The sequence below is a fragment of the Dama dama genome, chromosome 22, assembly GCF_033118175.1.
Source record: "Dama dama isolate Ldn47 chromosome 22, ASM3311817v1, whole genome shotgun sequence".
Taxonomy (NCBI): domain Eukaryota; kingdom Metazoa; phylum Chordata; class Mammalia; order Artiodactyla; family Cervidae; genus Dama; species Dama dama.
This window is the reverse complement of record NC_083702.1, coordinates 47,354,473-47,373,877: the sequence shown is the minus strand read 5'-3', so window position 1 is coordinate 47,373,877 and position 19,405 is coordinate 47,354,473. Positions and strand designations below refer to the sequence as shown.

Genomic DNA, 19,405 nt, shown 5'->3' with positions numbered 1-19,405 from the left:
TTTTTCTCCTCTAAAAAGTAATGCTAATAATAAACACCTTGCAGGCTCATAAAAGAGTAAGAAAAATGATACAAACTAAAAACCGCTAGGAGAATCACTGAATGACTTGTAGTTCCTCTTATGTTTATTATGTATGTCTTTCTGGGGCTTCCCTGGAGGCTAGGTGGTAAAGAACCTGCCTGCCAAGCAGGAGTTGCAGGTTTGATCCCTGAGTTAGGAAGATCCCCTGGAGAAGGAAAGGGCAGCCAGCCCACTCCAGTACTCTTGCCTGGAAAATTCTATGAGCAGAGGAGCCTGGCAGGCTACAGTCCATGGGACTGCAAAAGAGTCTGACATGACTTCGTGACTAAACAACAACAACTATATATTTTTTTTGCCACGTCACGTGGCATGCGGAACTTCCCTAAATAGGGATTGAACCCATGTCCTCTGCAGTGGAAGCACGGGGTCTTAACCACCAGGGCACCAGGAACCACCAGGGCAGTCCATCTTCTGTTCATTTTAAATAGGGATCTACATTCACTTGAGAAGCATGGAAAGTCAGGCAACCTGGTTTCCAATAATGGCCCCACCATGTAGGAGTTGCTTGACTTTGAGCATGTAACTCATCTCCTCTGAGCGTTCTCATCTGTGAAATGTGACTTGTTAATGCTTCCCTCCCTTGATTGTGGTGAAGAAGAAAGTTGCATTTCTTCTTTGCTTTCTCTGCAGGAAATCTCCAATTGTCAAAGGCCAGAAGAAACAGAGAAAGCTCTTTGAGCAGCACAGAGAGCTCTTCCAATGCAGGAGAGGACACAGTGACTAAGGCCTAGGGCATGGATGCCCCAGTCGGCTTTGGCATCTCCCGTGTCATCACTGGGAAACTGTTACTGGTTCACGGGTGTGCTGTCTTGGGGAGGATTCTGAGTCTGGGGCTGACCCCAGATGGCTGAGTGAGGTCATCAATTAGTGATGTCTGCTGTGGCCATGGGATAAGAAAACTCTAAGTTGGGGGCTTCCCAGGTGGCTCAGTAGTAAAGAATCTGCCTGCTAATGCAGGAGACACAGGTTTGAGCCCCAGTCAGGGAAGATCCCACATGCCTTGGAGCAACTAAGCCTGTGCACAACTACTGAGCCTGTACTCTAGAGCCCGGGAGCCGAATCTACAGAGCCCATGTGCCACAGCTACTGAAGCCCGCATGTCCTAGGGCCTGAGCTCCACACAAGGAAAGCCACTGCAGTGAGAAGCCTGCATGCTGCAGCTAGAGGGTAGCCCCTGCTCAGTGCAACTAGGGAAAGTCCAAGCAGCAGTGGAGACCCAGCAAAGCCAAAAGAAAGAAAGAAATAAGAGAAAACTCTGTTTGCTGACACTGTCTATCGACTTACAATGACACATAAATGTGAAAACTCAGTGATGTCCGGTCTTCTTCTTTTTTTTTTTTTTTTCACTCCTTGGATGTTATGTTTCATAATTTAACTTCTAACATGACAGTGGATAATTCTTTTACCATTGACTTTGACCACTGGATTTCCTTTTTTTTTTTTTTGGGCTGCCAGAGAAAGATGCACAGGGTGGTGAGCCCAGAAAGGGCTATTTTGAAGCTGATGAACTGAAAGTGACAGCTGTCAGAATGAAATCTGCAGAACAAGCAGCAAACAGTCCGGGGCCATTTCCTGCCAGGATAAACAGCATCTTCCCTCCTCTGGCCAATTCCTGCCCCTTCAGCCTACTCAGTGCAACCTTAGCCATTGAAAACTGTAAATTGAGTTTGGTACACTTTGGTTACTAAGGAAGGGCATGTACTTTAAGCAAGATTCCCATCCAAATTGGAAAGTATAAAATATTTGTAACAATATATATTTTAATGGCCTTGCACTTAAAAAGGTGAGCTTCTTTTATCTGGAAAAAAATCCCTGAGGTGAAGCAAGGCACTCTTGATGATAAAAGCAGCCTGCTATAAATACACTGCCTTGGGGAAGGGTTATGTGTTTCTGGATAACACACTGTACGGAAGCAACACTATCTGCCCAGCTGTTGGGGACCACAGGGGGTGTCCTTATTTTTCACTGCTCCAAAGGACAGCACTCAGATTAATGGATTATTTCCAGAAGCGGGGATTTCAACTCAACATGAGGAAGAATGGGTTAGCATCTGGAGCTTTCTAACAGTGCAGTAAGCTGTTGGAGACGGTGGGCTCCCTGTCTTTGGGAAGATTCCAGCAGAAGCCAGATGCGAGCCTGTTAGGGATGCTGTAGAAGGATTTTTGCATGGATTAGGGGGTGGAGAATATCCGTGATTATCCAGCTGTGTTCTGAGGAGTCCCAGGGTTTCTTGGCTATGCTTGAGGGGCTGGGTTGCTGAGGAAAGGGGAGAGAAATGCTAATATATAAAATTCTAGCCTCCATTGCGACTTCAATCAAATTATAGTAACTAAGGCCAAGTAAATGCTTATTGCATTACACAGATTAATTTACTGGTTCCAGGAAGAGATGCCCAGACAAACTACAGGACAGGAGTGACTGTGTCCCATTAGCTACTGTCATTCTACACCACACGTGGAGCCCAAGCTCTTCCAAACAAAATCATCTTGCTTTGGAGCAAGTACCTCAGAGGCTGGAAGATGAGGTCTGCTGCTTACTGAAGGGTTGAATCCCCAACTTTCTGAGTTTATGCTCCTTCCCTCCTACTTCTCCTTTTTCCTGTCTCTTTCCCTCTCTTTCTGGCACCGAGACCAATCAAATGGCTTCTTCCTTCCTACCCAAATTCTCCTAATTGCAGGGAAATCTACCTGGGGTTGTTTGAACCAGAGCAAATGTGACAGTCCCCGCCTATGCTGTATACACAGAGGTGTAGGTCCATCTCTCTACTAGGCCTTCCTAGAAAAAAAAAACCTTAAAAACCCTAAACCCATTTGTGTAACAACAGATTACGATAAGGCAGGCAGTTTGTAAAAACCCCATCTCAATGAATATTGTGTTCTGGGTGCTGAGTCCTATTACTGGTGATTTAACACAAATTATCTGTGAGACACTATGGCAAAGGCATCATTGCCTGCAGTTACTGATCAGATGATGAACCCGAGGCTCAGAGCATCCATGTGACCTCTCCGAGATTCCTGTGTCTACTGAATGAGCGGCCTGGAATGACCGCTTATCATCATCACGTTCTCCATGAAGGAATAATAATAACACAAAATTGAACTTGTGCAGTCCCTGTGTGCTCATGTTGGCTTTGCTGGAGGCAGAGAGTGCCATGCTCCTGTTCACCTCTGGTCTCCACGGACCATGTTGCTCCCTCCACCCTCCATACCTTCTCATGCCTCCTTATTCATCCTTTGAATCCCACCTCCTCCAGGAAGTCTTCCCTGATGCACCTCTCTCCTCTTCTTGTGTGCTCTCAAAGTACCACACTGTCCCGGCACGTCTCACACTGATGACAACCTCCTGCCTGTCTGCACCCCTCACTAGACAAGCACTGTGAGAATCGGGCTTCGATCTGCACTGCTGCCCCAGATCATGGGCCCTGTGGCTGGGAACTGTTTGAGTGATTATCTGCCGACTGGATGAACGTGTCTTGAGACCTGGCGCCTGCCACCGCAGCCCTTTCCCATCTGGGATCCGCAGTTCAGTGGAGAGGTCCCTGACTTCCTCTCTTTAAGAGGACCACTATCAGTACACTTCTCACGGCTCCAATGACCTCTTCCCAGAACGGAGAGCTGTCGGCTTTGGGCCAGATCCAAGGTCTTACCCTTTCCCTCTGGCAGTGTTTGCAGATAACACTGGGCAGGCGGCGAGGGCCCAGGGTGCAGAGATGTGGTTCCAGGCTGTGTGTTACAGACTCCTGCTCTAGCCCTCCTCACTCTGAGCTGGCCGGGCCGGAGGCGGCTGACTGAAGCAGGGCACTGGGACCTGCCGTCTCGGTTTGTGGGTACTGGCTGCACTTGCTCCCCTGTTCTCAGCACCCACAAAACGTCCGTCTGTCCTCTCGTCCCCACTCCTGCTGCCTGCGCCCAGAGCCCCACCGCCATCCTTTCTGCCCGGGACGCAGCAATGGGCTCTAACCAGGCTCCCTGCCTCTCGTCTAGACCCTTCCGTTCTATTCTCCACACAGAGCAACTGTTCTCCAATGTAAACTTGACCATGTCTGAAGCCCTCTGGTGACTCTTCACGGCCAACAGGATTAAATTTAAATGCCCAAGCATAGCCACGGGCCTGCCCTGCAAGAGTCAGCTTCATTCTCTGCCCTTCTCCCCATACGCCTCTGCTCCAGTAGAGAAACCATCAGCATGTTCTTTGCGAACTCTCTACTTCTTGGCTCTTCACGTCTGGTCCTTCATTCTGCTCTTTTTGTAAATATTTATTGAGTGTTTTTGTAAATATTTATTATGTGCTTGCTGCTATGCTAGGGGCGGACACCCCAGAGGTGAATGGTACAGGCAGAGTCTCTAACAGTCTTATACTTGGGGGAAAAAATAGGGGAAAAATGACATGAATGAAATAATTGTGGACAGCATGTGTGTGCCGATGAAAAGAAAATAGGGCACCTCACAGAGTGATATAAAGGGCTACCTGAGGTTGGGACAGGCCGGGTGTGCCAGGACTTGAGAAGCAAGTGCAAAGGCCTTGGGATGTTGGAAGGAACACAAAGGTGGGGGGTGTGGGCTCAGTGTCAAGGGGAGAGTTTTTTTGGGGGACAGCTGAGGTGAGCCTTAGAGAAGGCTGCTCTCCCCGCACCTGGGCAGACTGTCCTCTCGCCATCTCTGACCCTGTCCCGTGGTGAGCACCATCTCCAGGGTCTGGAGCAGCCTCTGATTTCAACCGTGGTGCCCTGCATGGCACCTGGCGGGTGGCTAGCTCTCTTAAGTGCTTATTCACCCAAGGAAATGCAGCCACAGATTCCAAGAAGGACCATGGAAGATTTCTCCCCTGATGATCCACCAGGGGAGACTGGTGTAGGAAGGGCTGGTGAGTCACTGTTAAAGGCCGTTCCATTTCGTAAGGCATTGGGCAGCACGCCACGGGAACTCACCCCTACAGAGATTAACGGATGACATCACCCTGCAAGGCTTTGTATTTGAGCCTCTTCCGTGGAGGAAAAAAAAAAAAAAAAAAAGGGAGCAGGAGAACAGTTTATATTTAATGTTTGGGGGGAAAGTGCTGAATGGGCACTCAAATATTGATGATGATAACACATTCTGACTTGAGTGAAAAGAACGGAAGGAAAACCCAGAATAACACAGTGTTTGTGGAGACCTCTAAAGGCATCCCAGAGTCTGAGATGGAGGTCAAGAGCTTAATGGGTTTGTTTCCTCTCTGGTGAGTGGAAAAGAAGGGCAGATGCTGACGGAGGGTGACTAGAGAAAGGCTGGAGATTGAGGGGATGATGCTGTGACCTGGGGGTAAGCGACAGAGAACAAGGGAGGCCATGCTACTGGTCATCCTGATAAAGGGCCAGGTAGGTGTACGCTGGCAGAGCTTCCCGCTCCGCCCCGCCCCTAGAGCCTCAAAGAATTCTCCTGACATCCAAGAATACAAACAACAGTAGTAAGACAAAATCCTGACTCTCTAACCCACTTCCAGCATCCTTCCAGCCTGCCTCCCGCTTCCCCGCTGCTCGGCATCTCCTGCTCTCCACCTTTCCCATCAGCCCCCAGGCACACGGTCCATCCTTCCGGTCCTCACAGCAAACCCGCCCAGCCTCAGGACATCCGTGCCAGCAACTTCATCTGCCTGGAATGCGCTTCCTCTGCTGTTCTTTTTTCCTTTTCCAACTTTACTGCCTTATGTGTATGTTTAGTCACTCAGTCGTGTCCGACTCTTTGTGACCCTTTGAACTGTAGCCCACTAGGCTCCTGTCCATGGGATTTTCCAGGCAAGAATGCTAGAGTAGGTTGCCCTTTCCTCATCCAGGGGATCTTTCCGACTCAGGGATCAAACCCACATCTCCTGTGTCTCCTGCATTGCAGGTGGATTGTTTACCCACTGAGCCATCAGGGAAGCCTTACTGCAGTATAGTTGGTATACAAAAGCTGACACATAATGAAAACAATCCAGTGAGTTTGGCTATGTTTATATACTTATGTTACTATTACAACATTTAAGGTATTAAAGATAACCATCACCTCCAAAAGTTTCTTGGTTTTTCCTTTGTGTGTGTGTGTGTGTGTTTGTGTGGTAACATCACTTAACACGAAATCTACACTCTTATTAAACATATTTGTAGAGGGCATTTCTGGCACTAACTGCACCTTTACAGCCCCTGAACATCAACTCCTCATGACCCCCTCTCCCCAACCCCTGGCAGCCACATTCTGTTGTCAGCATCAATACGTGGGACTAGTTCAGAAGCCTTGTATATGAGACCTTGTGCAGTATCTGTCCTTCTGTGACCGATTCATTTCATTAGCACCATGTCTTCCAGGTTCATCCATGTTGTCACAAATGATAAGACTGGCCTCATTTTTAAAGTGGAACAACATTCATTGTATATGTACAGACTGCATTTTCCTTATCCATTAACCTTTCAATGGATACTTAGGTTGTTTCTGTAGCTTGGTTATTAAGAATACTGCTGCACTGAACATGGGAATGCAGACACTGCCCCCAGGATCCTGATTTTAATTTACTTTAGGACATATGCCCAGCAGTAGGACTGCTGGATCATATGACAGTTTTACTATTATTATTTTTTTTTTTTGAGGAACCTCCATACTGTTTTCCATAGCAGCTACACCATTTTACTGACAGTGGACAAGGTTTCAACTTCTCCGCGTCTTTGCCAACTCTTACTATCTTTTGTTAACAGCCTTCCTGACAGGCTTGAGGAGGTATTGCCTCCTCGTGTGACTTTGACTTGTATTCCCCTGATCCTGCACGCTTCCACAGCTGCCTCTTTCTTGAATCTGAGTCTCAGATAAAATGTCACCTCCTCAGAAGTCCTCCTTGACTTCATGTCATTATGTCACATGTGCTGCTGGCGGATAATTTTTCCTGATAGCTTGGCTAGTTACTGTGTCCTTCCTACTAAAATATTAATAGCAGCACCATGAGAGCGGGGATCACTGTCCTGTGAATGAATCCTCAGTGCTCAGATCAAGAAGGCCTTCAATAAACGTTTGTTGACTGGCTGAATGAACCAGTTACTTGTGTGTTTAATACTAAGGGTCAAGGAGAGGACAGGGAGCAAACATCTATCAAGCATCTAACACAGGGCAAAGATTGGAGGCAGGAGGAGAAGGGGACGACAGAGGATGAGATGGTTGGATGACATCACCGACTCAATGGACATGAGTTTGAGCAAACTCCTGGAGATGGTGAAGGACAGGGAAACCTGGCGTGCTGCAGTCCATGGAGTCACAAAGAGTTGGACACGACGTAGCAACTGAACAACAGCAGCCACATAGGGCAGATGCTGACCGAGATGGATTACACAGTTTCTCTGTCTCAGAACAGCCCTATGACAGCTTTCCTTATCTCTATTTGACACATGAGGAAACCGAAGCACAGAGAGACTGAGTAACTTGCCTGAGATCACAGAAGTGGAAATCAGAAGGGATTAAAGCCCAACCAGGCCAAGCTGACCCCACACGCCCTGCCTTTTCCACTATAATAAACTGCTTCCCCACATCCTGCTCCTTAGAGCTTCAAATCAGTCTCAACTTTGCTCCTACGTGCTATGTGACCACAGGCAAACTGCATAACCTCTGTGTCTAAAATGTCTTCAACTCTAATTGGGGGGAAAAAAAAGGTTTCTATGAGCATCAAATAAGATATACAAAGAAATTATAAACAGTGAAGAAACAGGATAATACAGCAGATGTCAGCTGTGTCTGTGATCGAGCTGTGAAAATATTTTGTGCCACCTCATGTACTGACCCTGAATCCTGGGTGTCCCATGTGCGTGCCGTGTCCACAAAGCCCTCAGAGTCCCCAGTTGTGGAGAGACCCTCAGCCTGTTGTTTCACTGAGGCTTTTCTCACTCTGATCCCTCTACTTGGCAGCTCCCTTCTGACTCCATCTGGTCTGGGCACGCGTATCCCCTTTGCATCCACAGAGATGAGCATGGAAGTGACCTGCTGATGTGTCTGTCCCCCCGCTGCCCCGTTCCCCACTCCAAGGTGGGGATGGCACCTGGTTCCTCCTGGGCCTGCCCAGAGCCTGGCACAGAGCCAAGCACTGGAGGTCCTTGGCAGACCAGCAGAGAGGCCACCCCCGCCTGCGTGGCCGAGCCCTGGGGCCACTCACGTTTTCACTGTTGACGTCAGCCTCACTGGGGCAGCCGAACAGCTCCCGTCGCAGGAGGTTCCCATCGTACTCCAGGAAGGTCAGGTAGAGGTTACGGAAAAACTCTACGTGCTTGTTCTTCACCCGCAGCTTCTTGGGGGAGTTCCAGTGAATGACCTGGTGGAACAAAGAGACAGTCAAGCCGGGAGGAACTGTGCTTGTGGGAAGCATGGCTGGGCACTTGTCTAAGCACTATCTGGGGGCCTTCCCATCCATCCATCCATCCATCCATCCATCCATCCATCCATCCATCCATCTGTCCATCCGTCCATCCATCCATCCATCCATTCATCCATCCACCCACCCATTCATTCATCCATCCATTCATCATTCAGCATTTACGGTCCAGGGGTTAAGAGCCAGGGTGCTGAAGCCAGACTGCCTGGAGTCAAATCCTGCTCTGCTCTAGGTAGTGGTTTAATCTTGGGCAGACTGCTGAATCTCTCTGTGCCTCAGTTTCCTCATCTGTGAAACTGAATAGTAACAGCTCCAGCTGAGATCAGTCTTTTAAGCTTTTGCCTCTCAGCTCCAAACCTGCTTTGTGATGCTGAAGCCAGGACTCTGCAAGCCCTACTTCTGCTCTGCCAGCCACCTCCTATTCATGAGAGGGAGACAAAGTCAGGAGGGGGAAAAAGAAAGACTTGCCCGTTCCTTTTGCTTCCTGTCCCTAAGTCCTTTCTCCACACCAGCTGTGGCACCTCCTTCCTTCAGCAGCAGCTAAACCCACTCCGCGGTTTTTCCAAAACTCAGACCCCGCTTCCTGGTCCTCTGTCCCCGCCTGGTGCTGCTGGCTCAGGAGCTGCTTGCAGACCCCACCTCAGAGTGTGGCTTCCAGCCCCAGGCTGGACTAATTTCCACCTCTTCCCTCTGTTACTTCAGCTCCAGGGGTGGGAACTGCTTCTTGCAATTTTCTATTTTTGCTTTTATAGTTACCAAGTGAACTCTTTACATCTAGTTATCATTTTTAAAGATTAAATTCTCTGTTCAAATAATTGGTATGGTTTTTGCCTCCAGCCAGGACTGACGGATGCCCTGTCTCCCAGAGCTGCTGGGAAAAATCAACTCATTAATACATGTAAAGCATGGAAGTACTGCCTGGCATAGGACGACTGCGGGCTCTGACTATTAAGTGCCTACAGTATACGGAGCTGGGAGATGGCAGAGGCCCCTGCTGGCCGTGCCCGTCTGTGGCCTGCTGGGGAGATGGGTCCCCAGGCAGGTAATAGGAGGCAATCATGGAGAGAGGATCAAGAAGAAATGGCATCTCTGGAAGCTCAGAGAAGCATCTCTTAGAAGGAGACTTAGCCCTTGCCACCAGCTGGGGCTTGAAGGGTGGAAGAGGGGAGACTCTCCTGAGATATGCCCAATTGGGTCAGGAGGAGGTCTGGGGCCAGACATTAAAATAATTGCATGCGAGCTGGTGACACTCACACCCAGTAGGGATCATGTCTCTGCTGTGAAAGATGCCGGTGCTTGCCAAGTGCTGAGCCAGCAGGAAGGCTGATGGATGTGCATCTGACTCAGGAAACCTGAGCTTCTTCATCAGGGAGAAACTTTAACTAAGGGGGATGTCAGGGCCGGCCTGTGAGGCTCCCAACAAACCAATCGGAACTTCGCATTCACAAACCTGCTGGAAACTCTGGAGATACCGTGTCCTTAAATACTCCAAATGAGCCCATCTGAATCCCACTGTCCATTTTACAAAGATGGTGCTTTGACCTGCCCATATGTCACAGCAGTCAGGCTGCAGAGCTGAGACACAAACCCAGCTCCGAACCCCAAACCCCAGGTTCCTGAGTGCCATCGTGTCCTGTGTCACCGGCTGAGAGCTTTACAGGTGTGGAGAGGGAAACCTGCAGAGGAGAGATGGTTTGCTCACAGTCACGTGGTGAATTTGGACCAGGCCAGGGCTGGGAAGAGGATTCAGGCCTCCTGGTGCTCCCCCACTGCCTCCCCCCCTCCACTTACTCCAGGCCATCTCTTACCCCATTATGCCTCATTCTGCTGTGTCTGCCCAGGGATCTAGATTTGTGTATCATCTAAGGCAAAACATGAGGTTCCATAAAAAGCAGCAAAGGTTAAAGGAAGGTAGGGGGAGACGATGGTGGGTCGCTAGCAGGCCAAGGGGGTTTTAGAAAACCCTAGGAACTTGGCTTCGCTGGTGGCTCAGGTGGTAAAGAATCTGCCTGCAGTGCAGGCGACCTGGGTTCAATCTCTGGGTCAGGAAGATCCCCTGGAGAAGGGAATGGCTACCCACTCCAGTGTTCTTGCTTGGAGAATCCCATGGACAGGGGAGCCTGGTGGGTTGCAGTCCATGGGGCCCCAAAGAGTCGGACACGACTGAGTGACTAAGCACGCACGAACCTGGCTGCCTGTGATAGGTAAGTGCATGCTATGTCTAGTAATATGTGTTCAGATTTACCTTTGCCACCTAGGACTTAATCATCAGAACACAGAATACTCCATTCCCCTTTGCTAGCCTCTATAGAAGTAAGCAAAATATCTATTGTTTACCTAATACTAATTATATGCTAGACATAGGCCAGGGCTTCTGGTGTGTGTGTGTGTGTGTGTGTGTGTGTGTAAACTTTCACATTCAGTCCTCAAAACAACCTGGCAATTTTTTTTCTGTTATCATTCTTATTTTACAGGCAAGATCCTGACAGTCTCTCAGTAAGTAGCACGTCCTAATTCTAAATTGGGTCTTACTCCCAAATCTTTTTCTTTATACCACATCATTCATTCATTCAAAAAAATATTAGAATGAGCAATAGCTCTGTGCCAGGTCCTGACAGGGTCTGTGACCGCAGCGCGTGCATGTGCTAAGACGCTTCAGTTGTGTCTGACTCTTTGTGACCCCATGGACTGTAGCCCTCCAGACTCCACGGGATTCTCCAGGCAAGAATACTGGAATGGGTTGACATGCCTGCCTCCAAAGGAATCTTCCCAACCCAGGGATGGAACTCATGTTTCTTAGGTCTCCTGCATTGGCTGCAGTGATGTACTCAAAAGATCAAAGTTCTATTTCTGGAATTTACAACTGAGGGGAAGAGGCAGATATTACATAACCATCCACTAGGTATGACGCATGCTTTTTAAAGAGATGGCAAAGAGAGGCTGTTGGTGATCATTTGGGGGCTGGGTCACTGCAAGTTTAGAGAAACTAAGACACAGAGGGAGAAAGGGACTTGCCCAGAGTCACAGCAGAGGGAGAAGCGGTGCCCAGCTCTGCCTCCCAGGCCACTGCTCCTGCGACTAAGTCATGCGTCTGCTTCTGAAACTCGAACTCAGGATGAGTATGTCTGATAATTCTGATCAGCACGTCTGACTACTGAGAAATGTCATTTCCTGGTCCCTTGAGGGATAGAATCACCCATCATCGCTGGCTCAGGGGCAGCAAGTTGGTGGTGTAGATGGTATACACTGACGAGCTTTCACATGTGAGAGAAACCAACACTGGGAATGTGCCCCCAAAACATTTTTGCAAGAAGCTGGTACTTCTGAGTCTCTCAAAACCAATCTTAACTTATTCTGCTTGCTGGGACACATTAGCACAGTAATAAAAATATTATTAATATTAGCAGCTAACATATATTGGATTCCTGCTATGTGTCAAGCACTGCTCTGGACACTTCACTTTTCATAGTTCATTGATCCTTTACTTAATATTACAAGTGATATTCTCACGATCCCATCTTATGGGTAAGGGAAGTTCAGCAAATCTCCCCGAGTCATATAGCTAGAGAGTGGGAGACACAGGATTCAAACTCAAAGACGTAGAGACATTAAGAATCTCTTTCTTATTCCTCCCATGCAATCATCAAATGACTGATTGCAGCAATGAACATGAGATTTTCAGATTACAGGATGAGAAATGATACCTGCTCTCCCCTCCTGAATGTAGAGACTGTACCCAAACCTGGAATGCAAAGGCTGCAGGGTGATTTAGCGCTTCTCAGATATACAAGCTGAACCTCCAACCGAGGGGGAAGTGGAGGGGTGGCACCCACATTGCAGGGCAGGTGGGCTGCAGAAGCTGCCAGGCATTGGGGGCCCGAGGGGTGTGATCTGATTGAATCTGAAAAGTCTGTAAAGGCTGAAAATATGTGCAGACTTAGAGTCAGTCTGAGATAAGCCTGAGAAATTGATGGAAATTGACTACTGTCCAGGAAACTTAAACATCATCTGAGAAGACAGTGTAAGTCAACGTGATGAAAGGAGAAAAACTCTGTCACCCATCAAGGGTGCAGGAAAAAGCATTTCAAAGACAGAAGCAAGGCCCTGGTACAAGGATGAGGCTATGGGAAGAGTGTAGCCAATACTTTGACTTCTGAAGTCCTTGGAACCCACAAGTGAAAGTGTTAGTCACTCAGCTGTGTCTGACTCTTTGTCTGCACATGGACTACAGCCTGCCAGGCTCCTCTGTCCATGGGATTCTTCAGGCAAGAATACTGGAGCGGGTTGCCATGCCCTCCCTCAAGGGATCTTCCTGACCTAGGGATTGAACCTGGGTCTCCTGCATTTCAGGTGGGTCCTTTACCATCTGAGGCACCAGGGAAGCCCTCTGGAACCCACAGGGCTCATAAAAATAATAGATGGCGCAAAACTGCTAAGAAATCACAACCTGTGTGCAAATGCCAGGTAAATAAGAACAAAGGGCTAATGTGTTCCAAGTTACTGAGATAAAAGAGTATTTGGAAAATCAGTCTCTGTCTCAAAACCTCCACTGACTTTCTTGGTTTAGAGAATAACAACTATCCTCTTTAGATCGGCAGTGAAATCTGTTGCAAAGTGGCTTCCACTTACAATTCCAACTCTATCTCCAGGAGAAAAGAACTTTCTGGTATTTCTTGAACATGTCTTCCATGATTCAGTGCCTTTGCATATGTCCCCCTCCTCCCTAGAATATTCTTATTTCTCCTCTACCATACACATGCCTGCTTATCCTTCATGGATGAGCTCAAATGCACCTCTTCTGTAATTCCCTCCTTGACTACTCATGTCAGAAGGCTGCCTCTGAGCAGTCTTTCTCTGTTCCCTATTTTTCATTCCTAACATTGATTTTGTTTGTAATTGCAATGTCCCTAGCCCCCATGAGTGGCTCATGATTCATTCAAGATTCAGCTAATCATGATGATTCTACTCTGATTTCCCAGACTCCCTTGCTGCTAGGGGAGGCCATGTGGCCCAGGATTGCTCAAAAAGAGATGGCAAAGCTTATATTTGATTTCTTAGTCATAAGGTTCAGATATCATTCTCCCACCCCACTCACTTTTCTGTTATGAATAAAGATGTGAAGATTGGCACCATGACAGCCATTCTGTGACTGTGAGGTCAACACACTGCTAATCTACAAACCAATTCTATAGTTGCTTACACCAGAACTCTTAGGGAAGAAATTCAAACACCCTATTTTATTTTTAGCCACTACAAATTGGGTTTTCTGATTTTCATTGTGAGCATTCCTAATATAACACCCAAGGCAGTTGTTGGGTCCTTCCTTAATGCTCTTATATTTAATTCTATTAGATAACTCATTGCATGCTCTTGTAATTATTTATTTACATTCCTGCACCTGGCAGCATTGGAATAGGAATTTCTGAACCAGCAGGGACCATGACTTATTATTCTTCCTGAGTGCCATACAGCCTGCCAGGTAGTTAGTATTCAATAGTTGCAATTTCGTTCAAGAATGGAAATCATGATGATGACATTCTCAATAATCCTCATTTTCTGTCTGTCTACAGCAAATCAGTTATAAAAGCCCTATTCATGTGGGCTTTAGGATGGAGAAACATAGTCCCCTTTTCTTCGTCTAAGGACCAAACAGCTTGCCATTTTCTCGTGACGGAGTTTAAGCTCCTCTGTTCTTCCCTTGTCTGCTACTTCAAGAAGGACAATGGTCTCACAAGTCTCCTTTCCTTGTCATCTTCAGGATTATGATGCATGCTAGAAAAGAACAAGACATACACCTTTCCGAGACCCAGCTCCAGCTCTTATCTGCGAGGTGGCTTGGACATGGCTGCCTAGTATCACGAAGCCAGTCCCTCATCTCTAAAAAGGACTAAGAGCAACTGCCTTGGAGTGTGTGGTCAAGACCAGGACTGATGGATTGATGGGCATGAAGGCATTTCACTTGTGCTTATTAAATTACAAAATAAATCTGGTTATAGACTTCATGAAACAGCCACCCTATCAACTAGGAAGGCTGGAAGAAAACAGGAAAGCAAAGAGGAATAAGCAAAAAGATTTAAGAGGATAAACTGCAGGTTGAGGGAGCCAGGGGCAGAACAGTAGGGTGCATACAGACAACACAGCCCAGAGGAGGGTCCTCCTGGTAGAATCTCAAGAAGAGGCTATGCAGGAAGGCAGACACTCAGGTGGATTTAACTCCTTGGGCAGAGACTGGAGAGTGCTAAAAGGCAGGGGAGAGAGGCAAATCTTACCTTTGCTTTTCCCAACTCTGTCACCCAAACAATGTATCTGCACCTCTATTTTCCAATCTGTTAAAAGGAATTATCAATAACAATATGTGCTTCAGAGTATCAGTGAGACAAGAAATGGAAAGATGTCCGCTGTGGAGCCTGAAACAGACCGGCACTCATTGTGCAGGAGTCTCAGGAATATATGTGATCTGTCCCCAAGGATTGTCTTCAAGGTGATGCTGACCCTCAGGCTGTACTTAAACTTAGACTGATGGTTCTGTGACTGCAAGACCTGTGTTTGTCCATCTCTGCACACACAGTGACAGGCTTGGTCAGTGTTTCCTGACTGCCATGGAATCCACTTCGATTTCCTGCTCCCCAACCATCAACTGCTAAAGGTTCTATTCCAATTCTCTCCCTTCTCTTTTCTAATTCCTGACAAGTACCAGGTAGCTGCTGTTAAATAAAAACGATGTCCTCGATGCTCAAGACTACAAGCCACAGATCCTCTGTGACTCTCAGCCTCCTTTTACAAAGGTTCCTGTTGTCCCTTGGTTTTCACAAGTCCCAGAAAAAATTCTCCCCAGACAAAAATGCATCATTACCCAGGAAAGGGGAAAGACCAAACTCAGTGATTATTTAGCTCCCTCATCTGGAAAATGTAGACACTTAGGCCAGGGCATGCATCTGAGGCCTGTCTTACAGCTGATCATGTCTAGTCTGTCATCTGTAACATTTCTCATTTTTCCCTGCCTGAGGTGGTAGAGGTTGAGGAGAGGCCAAAAAAAAAAAAAAAAAAGAAAACGAAAAATAGGAAAGTGGATAACTTTTAAAATACTCAGGGCTGGGAGGGTCATAACTCCAAGAAGATTCAGTTATGTTCTCTAACATTCATCATGTTCAATGTTTTGTTTTGTTTGCTCTAAAATGGGAATACCAATCAACTTGAACTGCATTCTGCCTGGTCTATCTAAAGAATTCCAGATGGACCTCTGAGAGCCAGAAGTGGGTAAGTGATGCACTCAGCGCAAGGATCTTTTATGACGTTGCCTAGCGTGACTTCTCTGCAGTCACTCGACCTGTGGATGGGGACCAGCCCTACGTGTTCCCTGCAAAGGGAATTAATTACTAAAACTTTACACTAAGTCCCACATCCAAACATATGAACGAGAGCATGTGCGTAAGTCCAACCAAGTTAGCCTAGGCACCCAACTAACACAACTGGGTATACACTACTGTAATAGGATTATAATACTTTCCACACAAATAATACATAAAAAACAAAAAAACTCAAAAAATAAAACATTTTTCATCTTACAGTACAGTACCTTGAAAAGTATAGCAGTGCCAAAAATATCACTGCTGCTGTTAATGCTTACTTCTAGGCATCCTGGGCTTGAAATAAAGATACTAGACTATTGTATTCTATACACTGCTGTCAGTCAGTCAGTTCAGTGGCTCAGTCGTGTCCGACTCTTTGAGACCCTGTGAACCGTAGCACGCCAGGCCTCCCTGTCCATCACCAACTCCCGGAGTTCACCCAAACTCATGTCCATTGAGTCGATGATGCGATCCAACCATCTCATCCTCTGTCGTCCCCTTCTCCTCCTGCCCTCAATCTTTCCCAGCATCAGGGTCTTTTCAAATAAGTCAGCTCTTCCCATGAGGTGGCCAAAGTATTGGAGTTTCAGCTTCAGCGTCAGTCCTTCCAATGAACACCCAGGACTGATCTCCTTTAAGATGGACTGGTTGGATCTCCTTGCAGTCCAAGGGACTCTCAAGAGTCTTCTCCAACACCACAGCTCAAGAGCATCAATTCTTTGGCACTCAGCTTTCCTTATAGTCCAACTCTCACATCCATACAAGACTATTGGAAAAACCATAGCCTTGACTAGATGGACCTTTGTTGACAAAGTAATGTCTCTGCTTTTTAATATGCTGTCTAGGTTGGTCATAACTTTCCTTCCAAGGAGTAAGCATCTTTTAATTTCATGGCTGCAATCACCATCTGCAGTGATTTTGGAGCCCAGAAAGATAAAGTCAGCCACTGTTTCCACATCTATTTGCCATGAAGTGATGGGACTGGATGCCATGATCTTAGTTTTCTGAATGTTGAGCTTTAAGACAACTTTTTCACTCTCTTCTTTCACTTTCATCAAGAGGGTCTTCAGTTGTTCTTCACTTTCTTCCATAAGGGTGGTGTCATCTGCATATCTCAGGTTATTGATATTTCTCCTGGCAATCTTGATTCCAGCTTGTGCTTCCTCCAGCCCAGCGTTTCTCATGATGTACTCTGCATAGAAGTTAAATAAGCAGGGTGACAATATACAGCCTTGATGTACTCCTTTTCCTATTTGGAACCAGTCTGTTGTTCCATGTCCAGTTTTAACTGTTGCTTCCTGACCTGCATATAGGTTTCTCAAGAGACAGGTCAGGTGGTCTGGTATTTCCATCTCTTTCAGAATTTTCCACAGTTTATTGTGATCCACACAGTCAAAGGCTTTGGCGTAGTCAATAAAGCAGAAATAGATGTTTTTCTGGAACTCTCTTGCATTTTCAATGATCCAGCGGATGTTGGCAATTTGATCTCTGGTTCCTCTGCCTTTTCTAAAACCAGCTTGAACATCTGGAAGTTCATGGTTCACGTATTGCTGAAACCTGGCTTGGAGAATTTTGAGCATTACATTACCAGCATGTGAGATAAGTGCCATTGTGCGGTAGTTTGAGCATTCTTTGGGATTGCCTTTCTTTGGGATTGGAATGAAAACTGACCTTTTCCAGTCCTGTGGCCACTGCTGAGTTTTCCAAATTTGTTGGCATACTGAGGGCAGCACTTTCACAGCATCATCTTTCAGGATTTGAAATAGCTCAACTGGAATTCCATCACCTCCACTAGCTTTGTGCGTAGTGATGCTTCCTAAGGTCCACTTGACTTTGCATCCCAGGATGCCTGGCTCTAGGTGAGTGATCACACCGTCGTGATTATCTGGGTCGTGGAGACCTTTTCTGTACAGTTCCTCTGTGTATTCTTGCCGCCTCTTCTGAATATCTCCTGCTATACGGTACTGTGTACAGGGCTGTTCAGTGCTCGGAGAGGACGCACACATGTAACAATGGACGCCAGAGAGATGAACTGACTTGCAAGACTGGACATGCAAATGTATGTTCACATTGCTGAAAGTTTACAACTTGAAGGTTCGTATGTAGAGGACTTACTGTGTACTCACTTTCACTGAATCCCCACAGGGTCCTCCAGGGTGTCTCCGTTGATTTGAGGACAAGGAGGACAGAAAGAAGTAGTTTCCACTTCCAGAGAGAGGTATGAACTCTTCAGGTGAGGGATGCTATCAAGGCTGGTTGAGCAGCCAGTTTGGTAGAATGTTAGTAACGCCCCCCGAGTCATTGCTTGGAAACTCCGAGAAGGCAAAGCTGGCTTCCAGGATCCCAGCAGGCCTTGCTGTCGCTTTTCTGCATGCTCTGCACTTTCCTTCACAGAACCAGACCTTGCCTTCTTCCGGTGATTATAACAGGGCTACTGGTCAGGCCTGACCTGCCAGAGCAAGGGCATGCAACTCGAAGGGCGTAACCAATGAGACATTCCAGACCATTCATGCACATGAGTCCCAGGAAGGGTCAACAGAGTTGCCCTGCAGGGTCACTGGGGGAGAGAGGGGTCTCTCTCTTCAATTTGAGATCCTGAGTACTCGTCACTTTTATATTCCCTTGCTTGGATTTCATCACAGTGTGTTTTCCTGCCTGAAAGGACCAGTTTGATCATTTGTTTTCTTGGTTGATATCTGTCTTCTGCACTGGAATATAAGCTTTGGAGAGCAGAGCCGCCACTATCTGGTTCACCATGCACGATCAGTGCTCAGGATGGTGTCTGGGCCACAGCGAGCGTGCAATATGTATTTGTTGAATGATGAAGCTCTACATACTAGCTGAGGAGGCTGCCGGAAGTCACCCTGCCAGGACAGAGGAGGCAGACAGAGCAAGAAGCAGAGAGAGGAGGAGAGGCAGGAGGGCTCTGTCACTGGAGTTTCCACGTCTCACTGTGTCAGTGCAGAGGGCAGGATCCCGAGCCCTCATATCGAGCTGTACTGAGGAACAAATATGCCTGGCTAAGTGTATTACCAGTCATGCTAATATCTCTTTCAGTGCATTTATGAATATTACTTGATAATAACAATAATATTTAACTAAAATAACTGTCACAAAATGAACAAAGGACTTAAAAAGAGTCCTGCATTATAACCCAAAGTGCAAAATAAATCTGTATGAGCCCATGGGGATATGACTTCCTGATCTAAGAAATAAGGATAAATGGGGGAAAGAGACAAGACTCCTTAGAGAAGAATCCCAGTGACAGACGTGGATTCCACCCCCTCCTCAGGAAGTGGAGCTCAATTTGCTCACTTCCAGTTCAGGGTAGGTATCGGTGACTCACTTCCAAAACAGGAAGAAGGAAAGGGAAACATAGTAATTTATGGCACAGAAGCCTGGCAAGGTGGTCCGGTGGCCAAGACTGCAGGGGGCTCAGGTTCAAACTTTGGTCAAGGAACTAGATTCCGTATGCTGCAATTAAAGATCTCATATGCCACAATAGAGACCCAGCACAACCAATAAAATAAAATAAAATATTCAAAAAGAAAAAAGAAAAAAAAAGGAAAGGTGGTTATCAACCTTAGTGGTGCCACGGGTAGAGATGAGATTCCTCC

The 19,405-nt window shown here is 46.9% G+C and overlaps 1 protein-coding gene across 5 annotated transcripts in view; it reads right to left on the bottom strand.

The window, feature by feature from the left end:
- Positions 1–19,405, bottom strand: part of LARGE1 (LARGE xylosyl- and glucuronyltransferase 1) — a 602,335-nt gene that overhangs the window by 48,757 nt on the left and 534,173 nt on the right. For all 5 annotated transcript variants that reach the window (XM_061125420.1, XM_061125415.1, XM_061125416.1 and 2 more), the window contains one exon: positions 8,224–8,379. In XM_061125420.1, coding sequence (XP_060981403.1) covers positions 8,224–8,379 — 156 coding nt within the window. The remainder of the gene's footprint in view (positions 1–8,223; positions 8,380–19,405) is intronic.